We start from the raw sequence: 22115 nt of genomic DNA on the forward strand, positions 1-22115 counted from the left end.
AGTATAAATATTTCAATTTTGATTTTGTGAGCCCTGGACTGGACCTAATTAACCCCAAACAATTTATTGGAAAAGGGGATATACAAGTAGTAACGTGACTGTGTATGGGTGAGTATGTGTGTAATTTATCTTTGACATTCATCACTCATGGTAGCCATACACAAATAATACTTCCATTACATTTGTTTACCAGGAACAATGTAGAACACCTTTTAAAATCATCCTTTTAAAACGGGTATACAATGTTGCATTCATTTAGTGTTGCTATTAATTCTGCATTATTTATAAAATGTATTATAGATTGTTTCGTTATATTCACAAAACCACTGTACAAACACTCTAAAATTTTGCAGAATGTTTTAACACACTACTTTAAACTAATGGAGATAGATTATTTTATAAATGCATAACATCAATTGAATGTCCATTACCAACAAAACGATTGTACCATTAAAAGGCAGTCAATGCGATCACGGTGTTCAGATAAAAACGCTCAGTAAATATTTACATTTCTTCTTTCTTTTTTTTACAATCGCGTTTTCTACTAATAGATTTAAAACAAGTAAGCAATATCAAACAAACTTGATTTTTATTGCTACATTTTAACAATGCATGACAAATTCAGCTTTACCATTAGGACGTTAAACCATCCACTAGGACCATATATGCTCCTTAATGATATAGAAATATTTTGCCGTCAATTTATTGTAAGGAAAGTCGAGATTAAAAATAAAAAGTTTCCTAAATCTCATACATGATATAGCAATGGGAGAACACTTTCTTCGTTATAACCCTCACCTTACTCTCGGCCCTACGTGGTTGTTATTTCCTGAATGGTACTATAGACTGCAACAAACTGATGCTGGATAAAGTCGACTCCTACAATGGTTCCATGGCGGTCCGTCCCCCGTATCGTCTAGCGGATATAGAGGGCGTTCCCCGATCCCTCTGCTCATACAATTGCCTCCTCCGATCATTGGAATGCGCTGGAGTTTTGTACAATGACAAACAGAGTTCGAGCACGCTTCTGATGTGTCATCTCGGCCAGAAATTGACCAGTAGTAGCATTACTGAAGACGGCTGGGGATACTGGCAAATGACAAGGGTAAAATGTCCTTTTGTTTCTCTATTTGAATGTGATGACCGAGGAATATTGGTAGGTCATCGCAGTATCCTAATGTGACTAATTATAAATCTGTGAATTGTGTTAGTTGGTTGCCGTCCCGTGGATCATATTTCACTCGTATTGATATCTCATCAGTAGTGGGAGAAGTAGTATCTATGTTACGCGCTTACGGTCGTAGCAGTCGGGGCTCTTTAACGTGTCAACGCCTGGTGTGACATGGACCTTCATTTTCAAAGTCATATCCGAAAAATCCACGATCCCCACTTTTGAGTGCCGAGCGTTTGGCAAAGGATCACTCACTACCATTACGTGGACATGGCACGAGCAGCACTCGAACTCACGACCTCCCGCTCCACTAATGAACTTCACCACCGGTGATTTGTGTTGTTGTGCTTTTATGTTTCAGGTCCATTTGAAAAAAAGTCATCCATGATGAGACGTCATCAGCTGTTTATGGAGTACCTTTACTTGGGGTTTTAGGGTAGTAGCAGCGCGGGACCTCTGTTATAAATTAAGGCTATATCCGAAAGACCTAAATGGCTACTTATTTGACTTCTTAGGTTTGATGCAATCATAGGATGAGTGAGTTCAAACATTTTGATGACAAAGTGAACGCTTTAACCACTGAGCTACTGCGACCCGCCAATAAATTTGCTAAAACTTGAGAAAGTTTGTCAATGACCTGACAATACATATTTGCCCCGAAAAAAACAACATGTGACCAAGATACATGCATCTGTATTTAGCACAATAATGATCACGCACGAATTAGTTTATGAAGGAAAATCATCCGCCGTAAGTCCTATATCTTTATCAGACAAACGGAGTAATCCGTAGTCAATATTAGTATGTAAGGAATGACCTAGCAATTCGAGAAAAACACATCAAATAGCATATGACCCAGTAACATGTTGTTTTTATATTAAGGATCCGTTTACCTGATCAGGATATAGGGCTCATGGCGGGTGTGACCGATCGACAGGGGATGCCTACTCCTCCTAGGCACCTGATCCCACCTCTGGAGTGTCCAGGGGTCCGTGTTTACCCAACTCTCTATTTCGTGTTGCTTGTAGGAGTTATGAGATTGATCACTGTTCGTTATCTTCACCTTTCTTTTAACGATCATGTCATTTTCGAAGTACCGGCTCTAAACAAGACTGTTAAAGGTTTGGTTGGCTGTGTATTGTTTAACATCCCGCTCGATAAATTTTTCACCCATATGGAGACGTCCGTATCCATTATTTTTCTTTTCCGACAGCTCGGGCTTTACTACTGACAATATCTCCATTTTACCCAGAGTTATATCATATGTTGATTATGACATGCAGCTGATGCTTTTAACAGAATTGCAATATGATGATACAACATGGTTTTAGACACCATTATAAAACATTCACCCGAGAAAATCTTCAATGTACAACCTTCAATGACGCAAGTACTTTAATTGTTTAAAATCTTTCTAGTAAGTGGTGAAGATAACTAACAGCAATCAATCTCTTAACTCCTATAAGCAATACAAAATAGAGATTTAGGCAAACACGGACCCATGGAGATACTTTGTACCAGAAGTGGGATCAGGTGCCTAGGAGGAGAAAGCGTCCCCTGTCAACCGGTTACAACCGCCGTGCGCCCAATATATAGTGTAATTGACAGGAACAAGACAAAATATATCAATCATTTATGTTTACATGGAGTTTAAACAGCACTGATACAAATAGTAGCATTCTAACTTGATAGTATTTCCTATTAAACTGAAGTGTAGGAAAATCCGTATCTAAGATTTCAATCATACAGAGTTGTGTTAAAATCTCTCATTTTTTATTCGCCTTGATGATATAGAATTGTTTGAGATCATCTATGCACCTGATCCCACCCCTAGTATCTGGTGTGTCCGTGGAGTCTATGTTCGCTCAACTCTCTATTCATTATTCTATGTTTGAATTATAAAATTGATCAGTTTTTTATCTTCACTTTTTTATTTTATGATTATTTCACTGTAAACTGAATATATATATTATAGATTATTAATTTGTATTCACCTGAGGATGGATGTTAACATCCAGAAAGCGCTAGTGATTTAAATATATTTTGGAACTGTATATTTTCCTGCTTTTTTATTGAATTATTTTGACTGTGTGATATCAACTCTTTCTATTTGGATTATATATATATATATATATATATATATATATATAGAGAGCTGATTATTACGTTTAAGTCTGCTCTTTCTAAGGATCCTTGTTTGCCCCCTACACTTAATTTTGTATTCTTTATAGAAATTATGAGAGTGGGCAACTATCAAAATCTTCATTTGTTTAATATATAGCTTTCCTAGTGTTCAAGTCATGCTTAGAAGTTTATTTCGATAGATTGAAGGTACCAAACATTTAGAAACCCCAAGTATTTGGGACATGTCAAAATAAAACATGGAATTTTTCAATTTTAGAATTATTAGGAGTTGATTTGAAGATTGTGTAATTGTAATTGGGGAGAGGATGAATTTTATCCACACTTTAACACACATTGTACTTACTAAGTATAAATATTTCAATTTTGATTTTGTGAGCCCTGGACTGGACCTAATTAACCCCAAACAATTTATTGGAAAAGGGGATATACAAGTAGTAACGTGACTGTGTATGGGTGAGTATGTGTGTAATTTATCTTTGACATTCATCACTCATGGTAGCCATACACAAATAATACTTCCATTACATTTGTTTACCAGGAACAATGTAGAACACCTTTTAAAATCATCCTTTTAAAACGGGTATACAATGTTGCATTCATTTAGTGTTGCTATTAATTCTGCATTATTTATAAAATGTATTATAGATTGTTTCGTTATATTCACAAAACCACTGTACAAACACTCTAAAATTTTGCAGAATGTTTTAACACACTACTTTAAACTAATGGAGATAGATTATTTTATAAATGCATAACATCAATTGAATGTCCATTACCAACAAAACGATTGTACCATTAAAAGGCAGTCAATGCGATCACGGTGTTCAGATAAAAACGCTCAGTAAATATTTACATTTCTTCTTTCTTTTTTTTACAATCGCGTTTTCTACTAATAGATTTAAAACAAGTAAGCAATATCAAACAAACTTGATTTTTATTGCTACATTTTAACAATGCATGACAAATTCAGCTTTACCATTAGGACGTTAAACCATCCACTAGGACCATATATGCTCCTTAATGATATAGAAATATTTTGCCATTGTAAGGAAAGTCGAGATTAAAAATAAAAAGTTTCCTAAATCTCATACATGATATAGCAATGGGAGAACACTTTCTTCGTTATAACCCTCACCTTACTCTCGGCCCTACGTGGTTGTTATTTCCTGAATGGTACTATAGACTGCAACAAACTGATGCTGGATAAAGTCGACTCCTACAATGGTTCCATGGCGGTCCGTCCCCCGTATCGTCTAGCGGATATAGAGGGCGTTCCCCGATCCCTCTGCTCATACAATTGCCTCCTCCGATCATTGGAATGCGCTGGAGTTTTGTACAATGACAAACAGAGTTCGAGCACGCTTCTGATGTGTCATCTCGGCCAGAAATTGACCAGTAGTAGCATTACTGAAGACGGCTGGGGATACTGGCAAATGACAAGGGTAAAATGTCCTTTTGTTTCTCTATTTGAATGTGATGACCGAGGAATATTGGTAGGTCATCGCAGTATCCTAATGTGACTAATTATAAATCTGTGAATTGTGTTAGTTGGTTGCCGTCCCGTGGATCATATTTCACTCGTATTGATATCTCATCAGTAGTGGGAGAAGTAGTATCTATGTTACGCGCTTACGGTCGTAGCAGTCGGGGCTCTTTAACGTGTCAACGCCTGGTGTGACATGGACCTTCATTTTCAAAGTCATATCCGAAAAATCCACGATCCCCACTTTTGAGTGCCGAGCGTTTGGCAAAGGATCACTCACTACCATTACGTGGACATGGCACGAGCAGCACTCGAACTCACGACCTCCCGCTCCACTAATGAACTTCACCACCGGTGATTTGTGTTGTTGTGCTTTTATGTTTCAGGTCCATTTGAAAAAAAGTCATCCATGATGAGACGTCATCAGCTGTTTATGGAGTACCTTTACTTGGGGTTTTAGGGTAGTAGCAGCGCGGGACCTCTGTTATAAATTAAGGCTATATCCGAAAGACCTAAATGGCTACTTATTTGACTTCTTAGGTTTGATGCAATCATAGGATGAGTGAGTTCAAACATTTTGATGACAAAGTGAACGCTTTAACCACTGAGCTACTGCGACCCGCCAATAAATTTGCTAAAACTTGAGAAAGTTTGTCAATGACCTGACAATACATATTTGCCCCGAAAAAAACAACATGTGACCAAGATACATGCATCTGTATTTAGCACAATAATGATCACGCACGAATTAGTTTATGAAGGAAAATCATCCGCCGTAAGTCCTATATCTTTATCAGACAAACGGAGTAATCCGTAGTCAATATTAGTATGTAAGGAATGACCTAGCAATTCGAGAAAAACACATCAAATAGCATATGACCCAGTAACATGTTGTTTTTATATTAAGGATCCGTTTACCTGATCAGGATATAGGGCTCATGGCGGGTGTGACCGATCGACAGGGGATGCCTACTCCTCCTAGGCACCTGATCCCACCTCTGGAGTGTCCAGGGGTCCGTGTTTACCCAACTCTCTATTTCGTGTTGCTTGTAGGAGTTATGAGATTGATCACTGTTCGTTATCTTCACCTTTCTTTTAACGATCATGTCATTTTCGAAGTACCGGCTCTAAACAAGACTGTTAAAGGTTTGGTTGGCTGTGTATTGTTTAACATCCCGCTCGATAAATTTTTCACCCATATGGAGACGTCCGTATCCATTATTTTTCTTTTCCGACAGCTCGGGCTTTACTACTGACAATATCTCCATTTTACCCAGAGTTATATCATATGTTGATTATGCCATGCAGCTGATGCTTTTAACAGAATTGCAATATGATGATACAACATGGTTTTAGACACCATTATAAAACATTCACCCGAGAAAATCTTCAATGTACAACCTTCAATGACGCAAGTACTTTAATTGTTTAAAATTTATAAACAAATAAATTGTTCTTTAGCTTTCCAGACTCACTTTTTCAACGTTAAAAAGAAAAAATTATTTTCTTGATTAACAATAATTCACGTCACGCCTATAACTAACACTACACACATCATTTTCAGCTAATGTTCGTCAATATCAAACATCATATCATGCACGTTTTATGTAATGAATTTGCTTTAAAATAGTTTCCCTCCCAGCTATAAGGGAAAGGGACAGGGTGTGGTAATCTTTCTAGTAAGTGGTGAAGATAACTAACAGCAATCAATCTCTTAACTCCTATAAGCAATACAAAATAGAGATTTAGGCAAACACGGACCCATGGAGATACTTTGTACCAGAAGTGGGATCAGGTGCCTAGGAGGAGAAAACGTCCCCTGTCAACCGGTTACAACCGCCGTGCGCCCAATATATAGTGTAATTGACAGGAACAAGACAAAATATATCAATCATTTATGTTTACATGGAGTTTAAACAGCACTGATACAAATAGTAGCATTCTAACTTGATAGTATTTCCTATTAAACTGAAGTGTAGGAAAATCCGTATCTAAGATTTCAATCATACAGAGTTGTGTTAAAATCTCTCATTTTTTATTCGCCTTGATGATATAGAATTGTTTGAGATCATCTAGGGTGGCTGGAAGTTCTCTCCCATTTGTTTCCGGTAACCATAGAAACAGAATTGTCACTAACACTGACAACGATCCAAACACGACACCCGGTCCCCATGAGATGTGGGATCCCTAGAGAAGATACACAGGCAGTCAGACATATACAAGAATGAATAGTTACGAGCAGTATAGAAGATATACACGAAGACAAATTGCTATAACCAATAACATGCACTTTATACTATAACTACACGGCTGCTCTCCGCACATGCTTACAATGACGTCCGCGATGCTTACATTAAACCATAATGTTTTGCCTAACTAAACATCTATTACAGCCGCATCCCGTGGGGATCCAGGTTAGAATAGGTCCTCAGTACCCCCTTACTTGTCGTAAGAGGCGACTAAATGGGGCGGTCTTTTGGATGAGATCGCAAAAACCGAGGTCCCGTGTCGCAGCAGGTGTGGCACGATAAAGAACCCTCCCTGCTCAATGGTCATAAGCGCCTAGCATAGGCCTATATTTTGCAGCCCTTCACCAGCAGAGGTGACGTCTCCATATGAGTGAAATATTCTCGAGAGGGACGTTAAACAATATAAAATCAATCAATCAATCTATTACAGCCGCAGTAATAAATACCATTACATAAGTTTGTATGCTTCTTTTACGGCTCTTCCGGATATGACGAAACGGAGATCCGGTGTCATGGTGGCGTTGATACGCTACAGCAGTAAGCGCCATGCATTGGTCAAAATCTGGAGGATTTCCCTTAAAAGTTGGTGATGTCTGTACATGAACTAAAGCAAATCCTAGTGCTACGTACATGTTACACCACAACTGTAAATGATATGAAACTGAAAGTCTGCACCTGATCAGACGTAAAACGGCAACATTCATAACTGAAATCCGTACATACTTCTTTAACGTCAAGGGATATCAATTTCGTTTAGGTTTTTTTTACAAGTATTTTAGTACTACATGCATGTGAAACATTGTATACACATTGTGTATAACTACTTTGACCAGTTCGTCTTTGGGTGGTGCGTGCATATTCTAATTTACAGAAATAGGACTGTGAGTTCCGCAGTGTACGCGAATAATGGATACTAACGCGAATTCGCGAAAATCACAGAACGCCGGTAAATTTATCAAGAAAAGCTGTGTTTTCTCTAACGTTTCACACAATACCATCATTGCGTAATAGAATTTGCTGCATGATTTCACATTAATGAAATATTATCAATGAATTGCTTTGGCTAATCTGTTTGAGTATTTGATATTTTTTTGGAATTTTTTTTAAACGGATTAAAACAACCAATAATAAATAACACTCACAAATAGAGCTGCATAAGGGGAGATCATTCCTCCTACTCTAGCCATGGTGGATCCCAAGCCTAAACCAAGAGCTCTGAAAACAAAGTATTTGGTAAGTGTAAAAACCGTCATTCTCGACTGCCTTTTGTCGAGGGTTTTTTTTTTTTTGAAACGAATATCAATGAAATTACAACAGATCTCATGAAATAAAAGTTTGTATGCTGTTTCGGGATAGCAATAAATATGAAAATGTGATTGTACGCAAGATATATCATTTCCCTATAATAGACAATTTCTGGATTTGAGTGTCTTTAAAAAAAACTTTCAACAAGAAACTATTTTCAAGATTAGTTTTTAACATTGTCTACAAAATCAACTGCAATATAGTTTAACTATATGATAAAAGAGTCAACAGGGGATGCTTACTCCTCCTAGGCACCTGATCCCACCTCTGGTGTGTCCAGAGGTCCGTGTTTGTCCAACTATCTATTTTGTATTGCTTGTAGGAGTTATGAGATTGATTACTGTTCGTTATCTTCACCTTGCATTGAACTTTTATTGGTGAATATTGACACTAGTTGGTGGTGACAATTCGCTCACAAGTTTGCGAAGCTTTCAAAACCAACTCGACTTATATTCATCAATGCAAGTTTAATAACCCTATACTGCCTACCTGTATAAACAGTTTAGCTTTGATGAGGGTTTTACCCGGTGTATCAAGAATTCTCAAATAAAATATAGTAATTGACTGAGTGATTGATTGATTATGTTCTTTAACGTTCTGCTGGAGAATTTTTCACTGATAAGAAGACATCACCATTACCGGTGAAGGGTAACATATAGGCCTATGCTCGGTATTTGAGCAGGGAAGGATCTTTATTGTACTACACCTGCTCTGACACGTTTCAGTTTTTGTGGTCTCATATGAAGGACGGCCCCCATTTAGTCGTACTGAAGGCATATTCTAACCTGGATCCCATCGGATTAGTAAGGGATATCGCAGTGTCCTAATAAAACGTATTAAAAGAAAAGCATATATCGGATTATATTGTTGGTACGTACCTTAAATTTGTGGGATATATTTCCGGTGTGTATAGGAAGATTGCCATATACGATCCAGATATCCCAAACTTTCCGGCGAAGCTCATGGCCGAGGCAAAACCCTTTATCACCGGTGTATCTGAAACAATATTTATATATACATGAGTAATGCTCATAAATTCCATAAAGAATACAAAAAATGAAAACCAGGGGAACACTAGCCCTGGACATATAAGGGGTGGGATCGTGTGGAGTAATCATTTCTTGTTGATCGGTCACACGCGCCTTGAACCCCACCCCACCCCACCCCACCCCCGCGCCCCCAATCAAACTTACCTCCTATAAAAATCAAGATAGCAGATATTGAGAGACTAACTCCGGCAATGGCATGAAACATTATACAAGTTTTCTTTCTTCCATACCTAAAACAAATAAGCATCATGTTGGGATTGGTAGAGTATTTACTGGATGTTGCAACGTATCGTATTGTAGGGGTTTGTGGTTAGTTTTGGAATTCAGTAAGGGTTCAGTAATTTTTATTCATTCGTAATTGCATATTAAATGTATTGAAAATTAAAAAAGTGATTTCTAAGAATTCCGTCATATGAAAGGGTATTTTTGGAATATTAACCGCATTCCCGAATGTTGCATTAATGAAAAGTTGGTTTAAAACAAAATAATAATGAGTATTAATACGACAATGTTATTAGACAATTAAGATAATGAACAGTGATCAATCTCATAAAATTAACAAAGAAGCAGTATCGTAAACACAGAGCCCTGGACACACCAGATATGGGACGGAGAGTAAGCATCCCCCGTCGACCGGTCGCAGCCGCCGTGATCCCTATATCATGAGCATGTTTGATAACAGATGTATAATAATATGTTGATATTCCAGTGATATGTAGTGCTGAGTGGGATACACATGAGAATGGAGTTGAGCATTGCCAATTGATATCATCTCTTTATCTAATCGTCGAGTTGTTGATCACAGCAAGATATATGTTTCTTTTCATATAGACGGTTTTGACATAGGGCATACCGTCGATTGAAAAATTCTGGACAAGCAAGCTTTCAGAAACCATACAGTCACCTTTCATAAATTTCACTCCGTGTAAATAAATTCCATCTCATAAGTATACATATTACTCGTGTACTCTTGGCTTAGTAAACAGAGAGGGATAGATGATACGTATTTTTTGTTTTAACGTGTCTGCTGAAAGGCGGAGATAACGAACAGTAGTTAAACTCATAACGCAAATACAAAATAGAGATTTAGGCAAACACGGACCCCTAGATATACCAGAGGTTTGATCAGGTGCCTAGGAGGAGTAAGAATCCCGTGTCGATATTTCGATATTCCTCGCATAATATGGATGACAAAAATAAAATACACTCAAAACAAAAACAAAAAACAAATGAAGCATCATTTGCAACTAACGAAACATTTTTGACAGAACATTTGGTAAATGAGAAGTAAAAGATAACGAACCTCGTGTAAGCAACACAAAATAGGGAGTTGGGCAAACACTGACCCCTGGACACACAAAACACACAAACAAATCTAGTGACCTTTTAATCATGCATATTCATTGATACGTTCATCCAATTAGAGAACTCTTAATATTTGCATTTGGTTAACGCAAAAGTTCGGAAAAACAACAAACATTGGGGCACGTTATGAGTTTTGAATGATTGCAAGATTCAATCTTTAAAAGAGGAACAGAAAGACGTTTTAATAGCTGTGCGTAATGAAGACTGTATGACAGTTTTTCCTACCCTCCGCGCGCTGCGGTAAATTATTTACCTGTCAAATCACATCAACCTTTTCCTCGGTAAGTTTTAATTTTGATTTATATAACTTCTGGATTTGGAGTTCCCTTCACTGTCGGTCTCTCTCACAACAAATGAAAATCAACACTAACAACAAATATCTGTCAAACTATACACTCTTCGAGGTGTCCTCGGCGTGTCTGACACGTTATTACCGGAATACTTCGGCAGCTATTAGAAAGATTTCAGTGTTCTCAATGACCCGAGTTTACACCGTCGATTTTACAGTCAATGCGCTGATTGGTTTCACTAAAAGGTCACTAGATTTGACCTCGGTATGCGATTTCGTTTGATCTTTGTGTAGCAATATACATGAGCGGATCAAAGTATCTGATTTTAATTAGATTGCCAAAACATTCATGTAATAAATTGTTTATTATACGAATACAAAAATGCATTTGAGATTGGAGTTCATCTATACATGTACATTGAATGTACATGTAGTTGAGGTCGCCCTAACGGTAACACCGCATCGCCAACGTATTACAATGTACCAGCAACAAAATATAGTGATATGATAACCAATTGTTGTATTTTCATTTTCATTGAAAGCTGATTTACTTGATTATTTTAGTAGCAACCAAGTCAGGCGACTTAATTAAGTGTGTATCAGAGACCCGCATATTTTATGCCTTACGAAGAACTATGAAAGTAGAATGACTCGGGCTTATTGTGAGGTCACACTAAATAACGTCTATCTTGATGTAACATTTATGGAAAATGGACGAGGCTGCCGAAGGGGTGAAATATGATGTTTGAGAGGGATATATTAAGTTTTGTCATCCCTGTCTCGTGACTGCCTAAACCATTCAGATTATTCTTTGGGTAGAATTATCATACTGAGGTATAAAAAATACGTTTAGGGTAAAATGCCTTTAAATATTAACAGTAAAATACCAGTAAATATTATACATTTATTGCATGATAGTGAGGGAGATATGAAGATTTATTCACCCAAGAAAAATCATATTCCCCGAGGGCAACGCCCGAGGGGAATATGATTTTTCTTGGGTGAATAAATCTTCATATCTCCTGAACATTCATGCAATAAATTGTTTATTATACCGAAACAAAGCAAAACTACAAAAGTGCGTTTGAAATTGGAGTCCGCTCATCTATACATTGTATGTAGCTGAGATTGCCCTAACGGTAACACCGCGCCGTCAACGTATAAAAGATAAAAAAAAAAAAAAAAAAAACAAATATAGTGATATGATAACCAGTTTTCGTATTTCCATTCTCCATGAATGTTGTTTTACTTGCATGTTTTTGTATAAACCAAAACCAGGCGATTTAACTGTGTATCAGAAACCCACATATTTTGTGCCTTACGAACTCTGAAAGTACAATGACTCGAACTTATTGTGACGTCACAATACACTTCGTCTACTTTTACGTTAAATTTATGAAAAATGCACGAGGCTGCACAAGTGGTAAATATGATGGGGAAATATGATGTTTGAGAGGGAGATATGAAGTTTTGTCCTCCCTTGCACGTGACCGTCTAGACCAATCAGATTACGCGTTGCATAGAATTCTCATACTGAGGTATAATAATACAGGTTAGGTAATATACCTTTATATGCTCTCAGTGAAATACCAGTACGTGTTGGTAGGTAAATTACCTGTTGATGCTATTCATGTAGAGGAATACAGATGGAATCTCCACCATACCGTTCAGAAAGAAATTTAAGTACATGTTTCCACTCATAGAACCGGAAGTCAGGAAAAGCCCGTAGTAGGTGAGACTATTCACAAACCTGTTGAAAAAAGTGCAGAGGAGTACACACACACAGAATAAATCTCTATCCATATTACTCTAAATCTCTTTGGTTGAGTGGTCACTGCGATGTGTTTCGTTAGAGCGATCTCAATTACATCTAATGTCTTATTCAGTCAAATGTTGTCTGACGTGTTTCATACCGATTGTTAAACTGTCCATAGCACACTGATGTTAACAATGGAGAACCCCGTTTACCTGATCAAGATATAGGGCTCATGTCGGGTGTGACCGGTCGACGGGGGATACTGTTCGTTATCTTTACCTTTCATGATCAGAGTTCAGAAGTCCTTTATACGTAATCAAGATACTAATATGAATGTTGTATCCGTGTGTTGTTTTGTGTTACATATGCACGATTATTTGCCCCATGTTTTTTAAAGAATAAAAATGACCCTGATTTGATACCTTTTTGAACTGCATTAAACTAGGCAAACGGAACATCACGCAATGGCGCTGTTCCAAATTATCGCAGTTGTTTTTATGATTATAGAAATCTAACCATGATATTGAGGTATATGATACCTGCTTATATGATTGTTTTGTTGTTTAACGTCTTGCTAAAAAAAATTCACTCAAATGGATACGTTAAATGTTTATAAATTTAATAAATAACGTATGGGAATTCTGATTAAATCTAGTTAATCCCTTTTAAAAACTATATGTGTGAACTGCATGAACATCGGGGTATCAAATTAAAATGGAGACTTGGTACAAATAGTTTAGGTCACAGTTGAAGGATAAACAAAACATTAAATGTACATTTTCTCGAATGGCATTCATACATTAATGGGTACTCCATAGAATGTTTGTTCATCTATAGTTTATGACATTTCAACAATCTTACCAACAGGTACATGTACCTACACATCGAATAAAAATCCACGAACAAAGAATATTGAGGAACGTTTTTCTTACTTTGCACCATATAGAACAGTATTGCAGTGACATATAATCCACACTAAGATTGAAGTCAATAAAATGTGTTTGTGTCTGAAGATATCCATGATTGATAATTTCTCCAGCCCATGTGAGTCCTTGTTGATCGTTCCCGGTTTCTTGTCGTCAGATTGGAGTCCGTTAACGTCATTATCATTCTCCACTAACACCTGAACCTCCCCATTCGCTGACGTCATAGCCGCCAGTATGTCGGAAGCGTCTTTCTTATTCCATTTTGCAGCGCGTTTAATCCACTCTTTAATTTCTTTATGTCTACCATTAGCAACAAGCCACCGCAGAGATTCCTGCAGTATCCTGTGAAGATTTTATTGTGAACAAGTGAAGATAACGAACAGTGAACAATCTCATACATCATATAAAGTATTTAACATTAAGAGAAAGACAAATACCGACCCCTGAACATCGAGGTGGAATAAGGTGCCTAAGAAGAATAGGCATTCACTGTTGACCGATCACACCTGCCGTGAGCTCAACAATAACATCATCAATGTCATGACAAGCTTTAATAACGAGCCCCTTAAGGCGTAGCATACCCCCTGACAATTTCTCACATCCACTGCCAAATGTAAGGTGAAGATAACGAACAGTGATCAATCTCATAACTCCTACAAGCAATACAAAATAGATAGTTGGGCAAACACGGACCCCTGGACACACCAGAGATGGGATCAGGTGCCTAGGAGGAGTAATCTTGTCTTAACGAGGCAAATACCCTACCTTCCGTATCAGAATCCTAAATCTGCAACTAGTTGCTTTTAGGAATATGCCTTGATCAAAATAAGGCATTGTCAAACACGAACCCGTGGATATATCAGGTGAGATCAGGCGCCTAGGAGGAGTAAGCATGACCTGTCGACCGGTCACATCCACCCCAAGCGCTTTATCTTGATCAGGTAAACGGAGTCATCCGTAGTCAAAATCAGTATAAAACTATATTTACAGAATTTACCGGTATGTCTCTATTCAATACACACTACAGAAAGACATTTATTTACACACTACTTTGATACGGTACACTAGTAGTTCGAAAGGAGCTTTTTCAAAAGAATGTTTCGTTTTACCGTCCTTGTAAACTTAAATCTACACAACTTGTAGATGGTTTGACATATTGCGCTCTTATTTTTCGTTGGAAGATTAAAATTATATATTAGAAAATAGTCAAGGATTTTACCAACGTGTTCCGAGACTGTGGACACCAATCAGACCTGCAGCTAACATGGTGTACCGCCAAGACACGTGTCGAAGAAGGAAAGCAACCAATGCCAAAGACGAGATAGAAAGCGCCCATCCTATGTTTCCAATAGTGGTCACGGTCCCTCTCGATTCGGCCGGAAATGACTCTATCACAAGTGTTCCTAACGCAAGTCCAGATCCCTGAAAAAAAAACACCAATGAGGATAATCGTCTTGTTTTGGGTGTCGAGGATTTATCACAAACATGCATCTTGGTATTAAATGAAGTAATGATCCCTAAATCATATCACAACAATGTCTGATTTCATACTTCACCAAACATCCCAGTCAAAAATCTTAAAATGACAAAGGCGTTGAACCATGGTACAATCGACGCCAATACAAAACACATTGACAAAGAGATGAACGTGGTGTAAATTATCCGTAGACGACCATATTTGTCTGCAAGCGAGGGAAAGAGAATAGCGCCAACCATCCCTCCTACCACTGTGATTGTGGTACTTAAACTTCCGAGTCCTTCCGAATCGCACACCAGATTCCACTGAAATGCAATTTTGAAAATGTTTCTAGTTGTTTATCAAGGATATAATTAAACAAAAACGAAACAAATTGAGTTTTGGGACTTTGTATAGTATAGATAATCCAGAATGAGATTTTCTTTCTGACCACTCAATCCGAGTTTGACTCGACTTCTTGACATCAAACTACCTAGTATAACAATACTGTGATTAGAGATATCCATTATCAACCTTTATTCAAAGGTTCATGTACTATCAATGTGCTCGTATTCATCATTAGTGAAATTGTACTATTTTTAGCTGACCAGAACTGAACGTGCAAATGGGCTTTTGTTAGTCCGTAAACATTTCACATTTTATCTTCTCCAGAACCACTGGGCGAATTTCAATGAAACGTGGTACAAATACTCCTTATGTAGAGGGAATTCATGTTTGTTCAAATGATGGGATTTGCAAAAATAGGGAGGGTCATTTAAAATCTCCCTAAGAACCACAAGGTCATAAAAGTTGAATTTTACATGACAGCTTCTTGTAGTAGTGCATATTCAACTTTGTGAAAATCATGGTCCCCGGGGAAGGATGGAGCCACAATAGGGTATTAAAGTTTTACACGCAAATCTATAGGGAAGAATTTTTAAATAACCTTACCCTAATTTGCATATTCTTGTTTATCTCCCCTTTAGAGAGAGAGCAGGCCCTTGATTTGAACAAACGTGAATCCCTTTTACTCAAGAATGATTTATTTGTGTGACGTTTGTTTGAAAATAACCAAATCATTATTTAAACGATGTCACCATTTCCCCCTTAATTCTTAACTACCTCTACTTCAAAAAGGGCGTTGTACTTCATTTGAATCATCTGTAACCAAGCATGCTTGATGGCATGACAATTCGAAAATGTTACAAGTTTACAGATTGACGCCGGACAAAATGTTTTCAGAACAGCTTATGTGAGCTAAAATAAAGATAACGTGACTAATTGTATGGTAATTCGGGATATATCTTTGCGCTGAGCAATGCGTTAGGAAGATCACTTTTCTGTTCATCATGGCCGCGGAAACTCCACTGTGCAGCTTAAAGAACCTGAATTAGTGACCCGCGACACGGACGGGGATGGAAATGGGTCACTGGAATCCATATGAATTTGTCGCAGTGATTCCTATTATAGTACATTTTATCATGCAAGGAAGGAGAATGGTTAAAGGGAGAAGATGTGAAAAGGAAATACGTGACCGTGCTATAGCAAATGTCAACGAGAACAAAAATCGAAAAAAAAAGCAAAGACCCTCCTTAAAAATACCAAAACAACATTTTGGAAAAAACAGACTGTCAGAGCCCATCTAGAGGATAGGAGTGCTGAGGCTGAGGGATTAAATGATTGATTGAATATTGTTTAAGATTTCTTTTTCTATATGAGACTCCAGAGAATATTTCATTCATATAGAGACGTCACCACTACCGGTGAAGGACTGCAAAATTTAGGCCTATACTCGGCTCACATGGCCATTGAGCAGGGAGGGATGTTTATCGTGCCACACACATGCTGTGACACGGGACCTCGGTTTTTGCTGTCTCATCCGGAGAGAAGGCTGAGAGACGTGTTCACACTAGAGGATACTCTACTTAAATTAGCTTCCTCCAGACGTGATGGTGGGAAAATGTTTTAGTCCAGTATGATAACTAAAGATACCCACGTATTGTGTTTGACTCTGACGAAACAGATGGTTGTATAAGGTACATCTGTTGCATTGGCAAATCAGTCTTGTTGTTTCTACTAGCCTAAAATCTTGGTATTAGATGAACGATTAAAGAACAACGGCTATGAATCAGAAATACTGACATAATTATGTAGTTAGTGTTTTGTGAATTAATTTAGCTATCGAGCGTAAAACTGTTTTTTCTAAAACGTTTAAAACACTTTCATTTAGACCTGGTTCACGCATAGTCACACGTTATATTTTATCTCTCGTGTGACTTGGCAAATAAACCATACATGAGTGTAACCTTACCGATGTGTTCCATTTGTTAGTCCCCGAAAGCTTTATCTCGCATTTCATAGTTTTTATATTCGGATAATTTATATCATATTCTACTCTACCCTTCCTTTTCCCGAGTTCCGTGGGGATCCGGGTTAAGATAGGTCCTTAGTACCCATTGCTTATCGTAAGAGGCGACTGAATGGGATGGTCGTTCGGAGGAGACCACAAAATCGAGGTCACGTGACACAACAGGTGTGGCAAGATAAAGATCCCTCCCTGCCGTAAGCGCCAAGCATAGGCCTAAATTTTTACAATGATGATGTCTCCATAGGAGTGAAAAATTCCCAAAAGGGACGTTAAACAATATACAAGCAATCAAGCATGCACTTACATTTATGTGTATCTTGTTACGTATGCATAATTCTGATTTTCTTATTGATCGACTCTACGACAAGCAAGGGATACTGAAGTCCTATTCTAACCTGGACTTTTGCAAAAAGACCGTATAAACGGAGGTCATGTGTCAAGGAAGGCGTACACTTTAAGAACGCTTATTAATAGCACCCACATCACCAGGCATATATTTAAATTTGGTGTAATTGAAGTACACGCACACACAAGTAAAAAAAAATCGAAAAGGGACATCAGACAAAGAAACGAGCAAACGAACCTCTGATGCGGCGGTTGCGGGTCCGACATATTCGTAACCGTCACTGCAAAGTATGTTATCCTTGGTTACAAGACCAGACCGGTTTATCTCTATGATGACGTCACATTGACGAGGAGACAGTGTGGCGTTCTCCAATCTGTCAGACTGGCTGTAATACTTTGTTATATTCTCGGCTGGAACCTTGCAGAGGAAATCCGGAATATGACCTACAATTCAGAAATGCATCGGAAACTAATTATTCAATATGATAGTGTGTACATGGTGTCACTTTGATATATGCATATTTGAATGTCATCACAAATATGTTTACTTCTGGAATGAGACTATACCATATTAATGATATTTTTATATATAAAATTTCTACGACGTGTGTGTATATACAGGCATGTCCATGTATGACATCGGGGTCGTATTACATCTTGAAAAATGAAACGAAAACGAATCTGAACCTGATATATCCCGACCCCGTTCGAATATTCTTGTGATATACACCAGCAAATGAGTGAAAATTTATTTGATTTGATTTTGAATGATACAGTGTAAACATCTTTTGTTAATTTAAGACTAGATATAAATATATGTATATAAATCAGCACTGAATGAGCTCCTATTGCAGCACCCGACACCCCTTCCAACCCCTCTTATTTATACATAAAATATGATACACTGTAACTGGAGGACTGGTTGTTTATTTTACGCACCGTTGATAATTTTTTCACCCATAAAGACGTCACAAGCTTAGGTTACTCAAAAACCACAAATTTAGACCTATGCGCATCGCTCAGGATAGTTGTTGCTAAAACATGGAACGGAAAATATTATATGCAACAATGTGTAGAAGCAAAAGGCTTATTAAATGCACTACGGAAACTCCGAAGGAGAAAAATTCCAAAGAGAACGGGAAGTCATCCTCAAAATTCACCGTTTCAATTGATTTTGAGGTTATTTTGTTTCGATACAATAGTCCGTATTGACCCCATATTTCTATTATCCTTTGAGGCACTTCCATATCATGGTCAGGATCGATTTAGTTTTAATAGTGAGTTGCCATATAAAGCGATGTCCAGTCTTACTCGGGGAGCCCACGTTTTTCCTGCAACCGGCTTTTTTCCACAGTGGTAGTATGAAAGGGTAGATTAGATTTTCGTGATAACCGAATCTCCAGTTAGGGTAAGTAAAAATTACATTACATATTTCACTGTAAGAAATAGTTCTTTAAAATTGTACGTATTTAACTTGCTCTTTTTCATCTCACTTAGAAACACTGCTCTGTGGCAGTTAGAATATATACGGTAGTTTTGGCACGTGTACATGCCGTACATTTTGGTGTCTTTTAAAGTAGTACCAACAACCAAGAAAATGTTTAATATTTCCGACTTTCATTTTGCATTCGGTGAAACATATTTATATATTAAACAGGTAACATGTACACGAATTGAAATTAATTGGTTAATGAAATACACGTAAATGTGAGTGAAAATACAATTTAAATATCCATTAATTGGATCGGGACTATCCCAAAATTTGTTACTGTAAAGGGATGCGTTATTTAAAACTCATTTCGTGGTTGATGTCTTTTTTCTGGTATTTTCTATTAACATATTTATGATTACAACTTTACGAAGAAGTATATAATTTGATTGATTTTAAGTTCATACAATTATTAAATACCTACGGAACAATAATTCCTAAAGTTTTGCAGAATGACTCATTAGCAAACATATGCAATGCATCATTTAGAAGATGTCTAATAGTTGTTTTCAGTTGCCTAGTCGTATGCTGCTACAGACCCTGAACCCCGCACCTCACTCCCCGCCTAAAAATGTTTCTGCCTTGCCTGACGAGCTTTTTGTTTTGAATAATCATTTTGTATGTTGTCTTACACGTATATAAAAATGTGTGGGCTTATTTAAACATTTGTCTTTGAGAAGACGCCTACAATATACAAACTTCACATGTATTTAACGATTCTCGTATTGAAAGTACAAAAATAGCGAAATACACGCGATCATTTCATTGTCACTTTGAATGAATTTTATAGAGCAAAGAATCAATAAAGGTTGAATAATCAATATTCCATTACGACAATTTTTGCATTTTTTAAAAATATATTTTTATTTCCGAAGTTAATTTCTTTTATTTCTTTTTATTCCAATGCGTTCGCATGTCATTGATTTAATAAGTGAAAATGGAATTCCCTACATGAGCAATCATTTTTAATATGGATCATTATCAATGATTATTTTCTTTCTCAACTTTTTTTTATATTTAGAATATTACTATTACATTGGAACTATTTCTTGTTTAAATTAACCCCAGGAAGAACCAAATAATGCCGAAAAAACCAAAGCGTGCAGGCCATGCCTACCATTCCGTGCATACCGTTCATAAAGCGTGCAAACCGTTTCGTGCAGACCGTTCAGAAAGCATGCAAGCCACGCCTATAGAGAAATTACAATCGTGCGAAGCGTTCGGTGCAGATCGTTCATCGTTTTGTGCAAACCGTTCACCATTTCGTGCTTACCGTTCACCATTCCGTGCGAACCGTTCACCGTTCCGTGCAAAAAAAAATTTCGAACCGTTCCGTACAAGCTGTGTTGTAGAACACTTTAGGGTCTGTAGTTATTCTCATACATATTACATATGTTTATCTACAAAATAATTCTATACATGGTCATTGTTCCTTTTATTTACCTTTCATGTAACATGATATATGTTGCAATAAAAGCTTCTTGAGGCTCTGTATCAAGCTATTTGTTATACGCATTATGTAATTATTCAATTTAACTCCCTCAGATTAAAAAAAATATTTCAGTTAATTCCCTATTTATTTTCTCTTCTTTTCGGACAATAAACTTCCCCATTTATGATCGCGTGACGTCGCAAGCTGAATCTAAAACATTAGTGTGAACGGTCTGCAGCTGTTGTCGGGTAACCTCAGCTAGGGAATGGGGGTAGGGAGTGATGGACATTTGCAATGGGGTAGGGTAAATTTCATGTTTATTACAACTACATATTTTAAACAAATCCTCTTCCGCTGTGATGTTTCTAATTTGCTAATACTACGTCCCAATCGCACACCCAACACAAACGCCGAACCTCCATTATTATACAATATAGTGGTGGATCCAGAAATCTCTAAACAGTAGACTGTATGATGTATCGGGGCAGCCTTCAGGGCTCCATTGTGTCCAGGGCAAAGCCCCGAGGGGGAGGGGGGCATGAAGTCAAAACTCTGATGGGGACTGTGAAACCAAAGCCCCCGGACCCCCCCCCCCCCCTCCCTTTGACTTCTACTGACTTGAACTAGCTTTGTGATTATCAATTATTAATTTGTTGATTTTGGTTTTTTAAAAAAAATACTTTGAATTTTATGTAAATTTCAACACGGAAAAACAATCTGAAACCACCTGTATTTTGCCATTATTCGTAAATCTTCACGTGAAACTTCTATGGAAAGACATTACCCAAAAATTAATATACTTTTAAAAAACGCCTCTTCAGTGGAGGATTTCATGGTATTGGTGATCAATTTACATTGTTGTTTGATCAAATAATAGAAAACCATGATAACACATACATGCAGCAAAATCTTACTTCATTTGATGCGTCCAAACTCTTGGTTAACCTTTGACCTTGATATTTCAATCGTACGTACCTATGAAGACATATATCACCAAAGAGTATGTAATCATTGGCATACAGAACATATTATAGGCAAACTGTAAAGTCTGATAGCGGCCATATTTTCCAAGCGAACGAAGTATGGCATCCACGTCCATTGTTATTGAATATTTGACATGTATTATTTTTTTCTACATTAACCATGACTTATCCAATTATTCATTGACACGACTACCTGTACGGTCATAAATATCTTATAATGTAAATCACAACAGTTTAATTTTACTTCATAGTATCTATGATGATAAACTTAACACATTATTTCCTAATTTTGATTCGTGATGCG

The 22115-nt window shown here is 37.3% G+C and overlaps 1 protein-coding gene across 1 annotated transcript; it reads right to left on the reverse strand.

Moving 5' to 3' along the window:
- Positions 1-6679: 6679 nt before the first annotated feature.
- Positions 6680-21932, reverse strand: LOC125662048 (solute carrier family 22 member 7-like). Its single transcript, XM_056147381.1, has 10 exons — positions 21804-21932; positions 18146-18351; positions 15290-15520; positions 14958-15160; positions 13745-14080; positions 12672-12806; positions 9547-9632; positions 9232-9349; positions 8191-8263; positions 6680-6986 (listed from the first exon to the last, which is right to left on the reverse strand). The coding sequence occupies exons 1-10, from the start codon at positions 21925-21927 to the stop codon at positions 6828-6830; spliced, it is 1671 nt and encodes a 556-aa protein (XP_056003356.1). The 5' UTR covers positions 21928-21932; the 3' UTR covers positions 6680-6827.
- Between the last annotated feature and the right edge of the window lie 183 nt (positions 21933-22115).

The sequence above is a fragment of the Ostrea edulis genome, chromosome 8 (genome assembly GCF_947568905.1).
Source record: "Ostrea edulis chromosome 8, xbOstEdul1.1, whole genome shotgun sequence".
NCBI classification, from domain to species: Eukaryota; Metazoa; Mollusca; class Bivalvia; order Ostreida; family Ostreidae; genus Ostrea; species Ostrea edulis.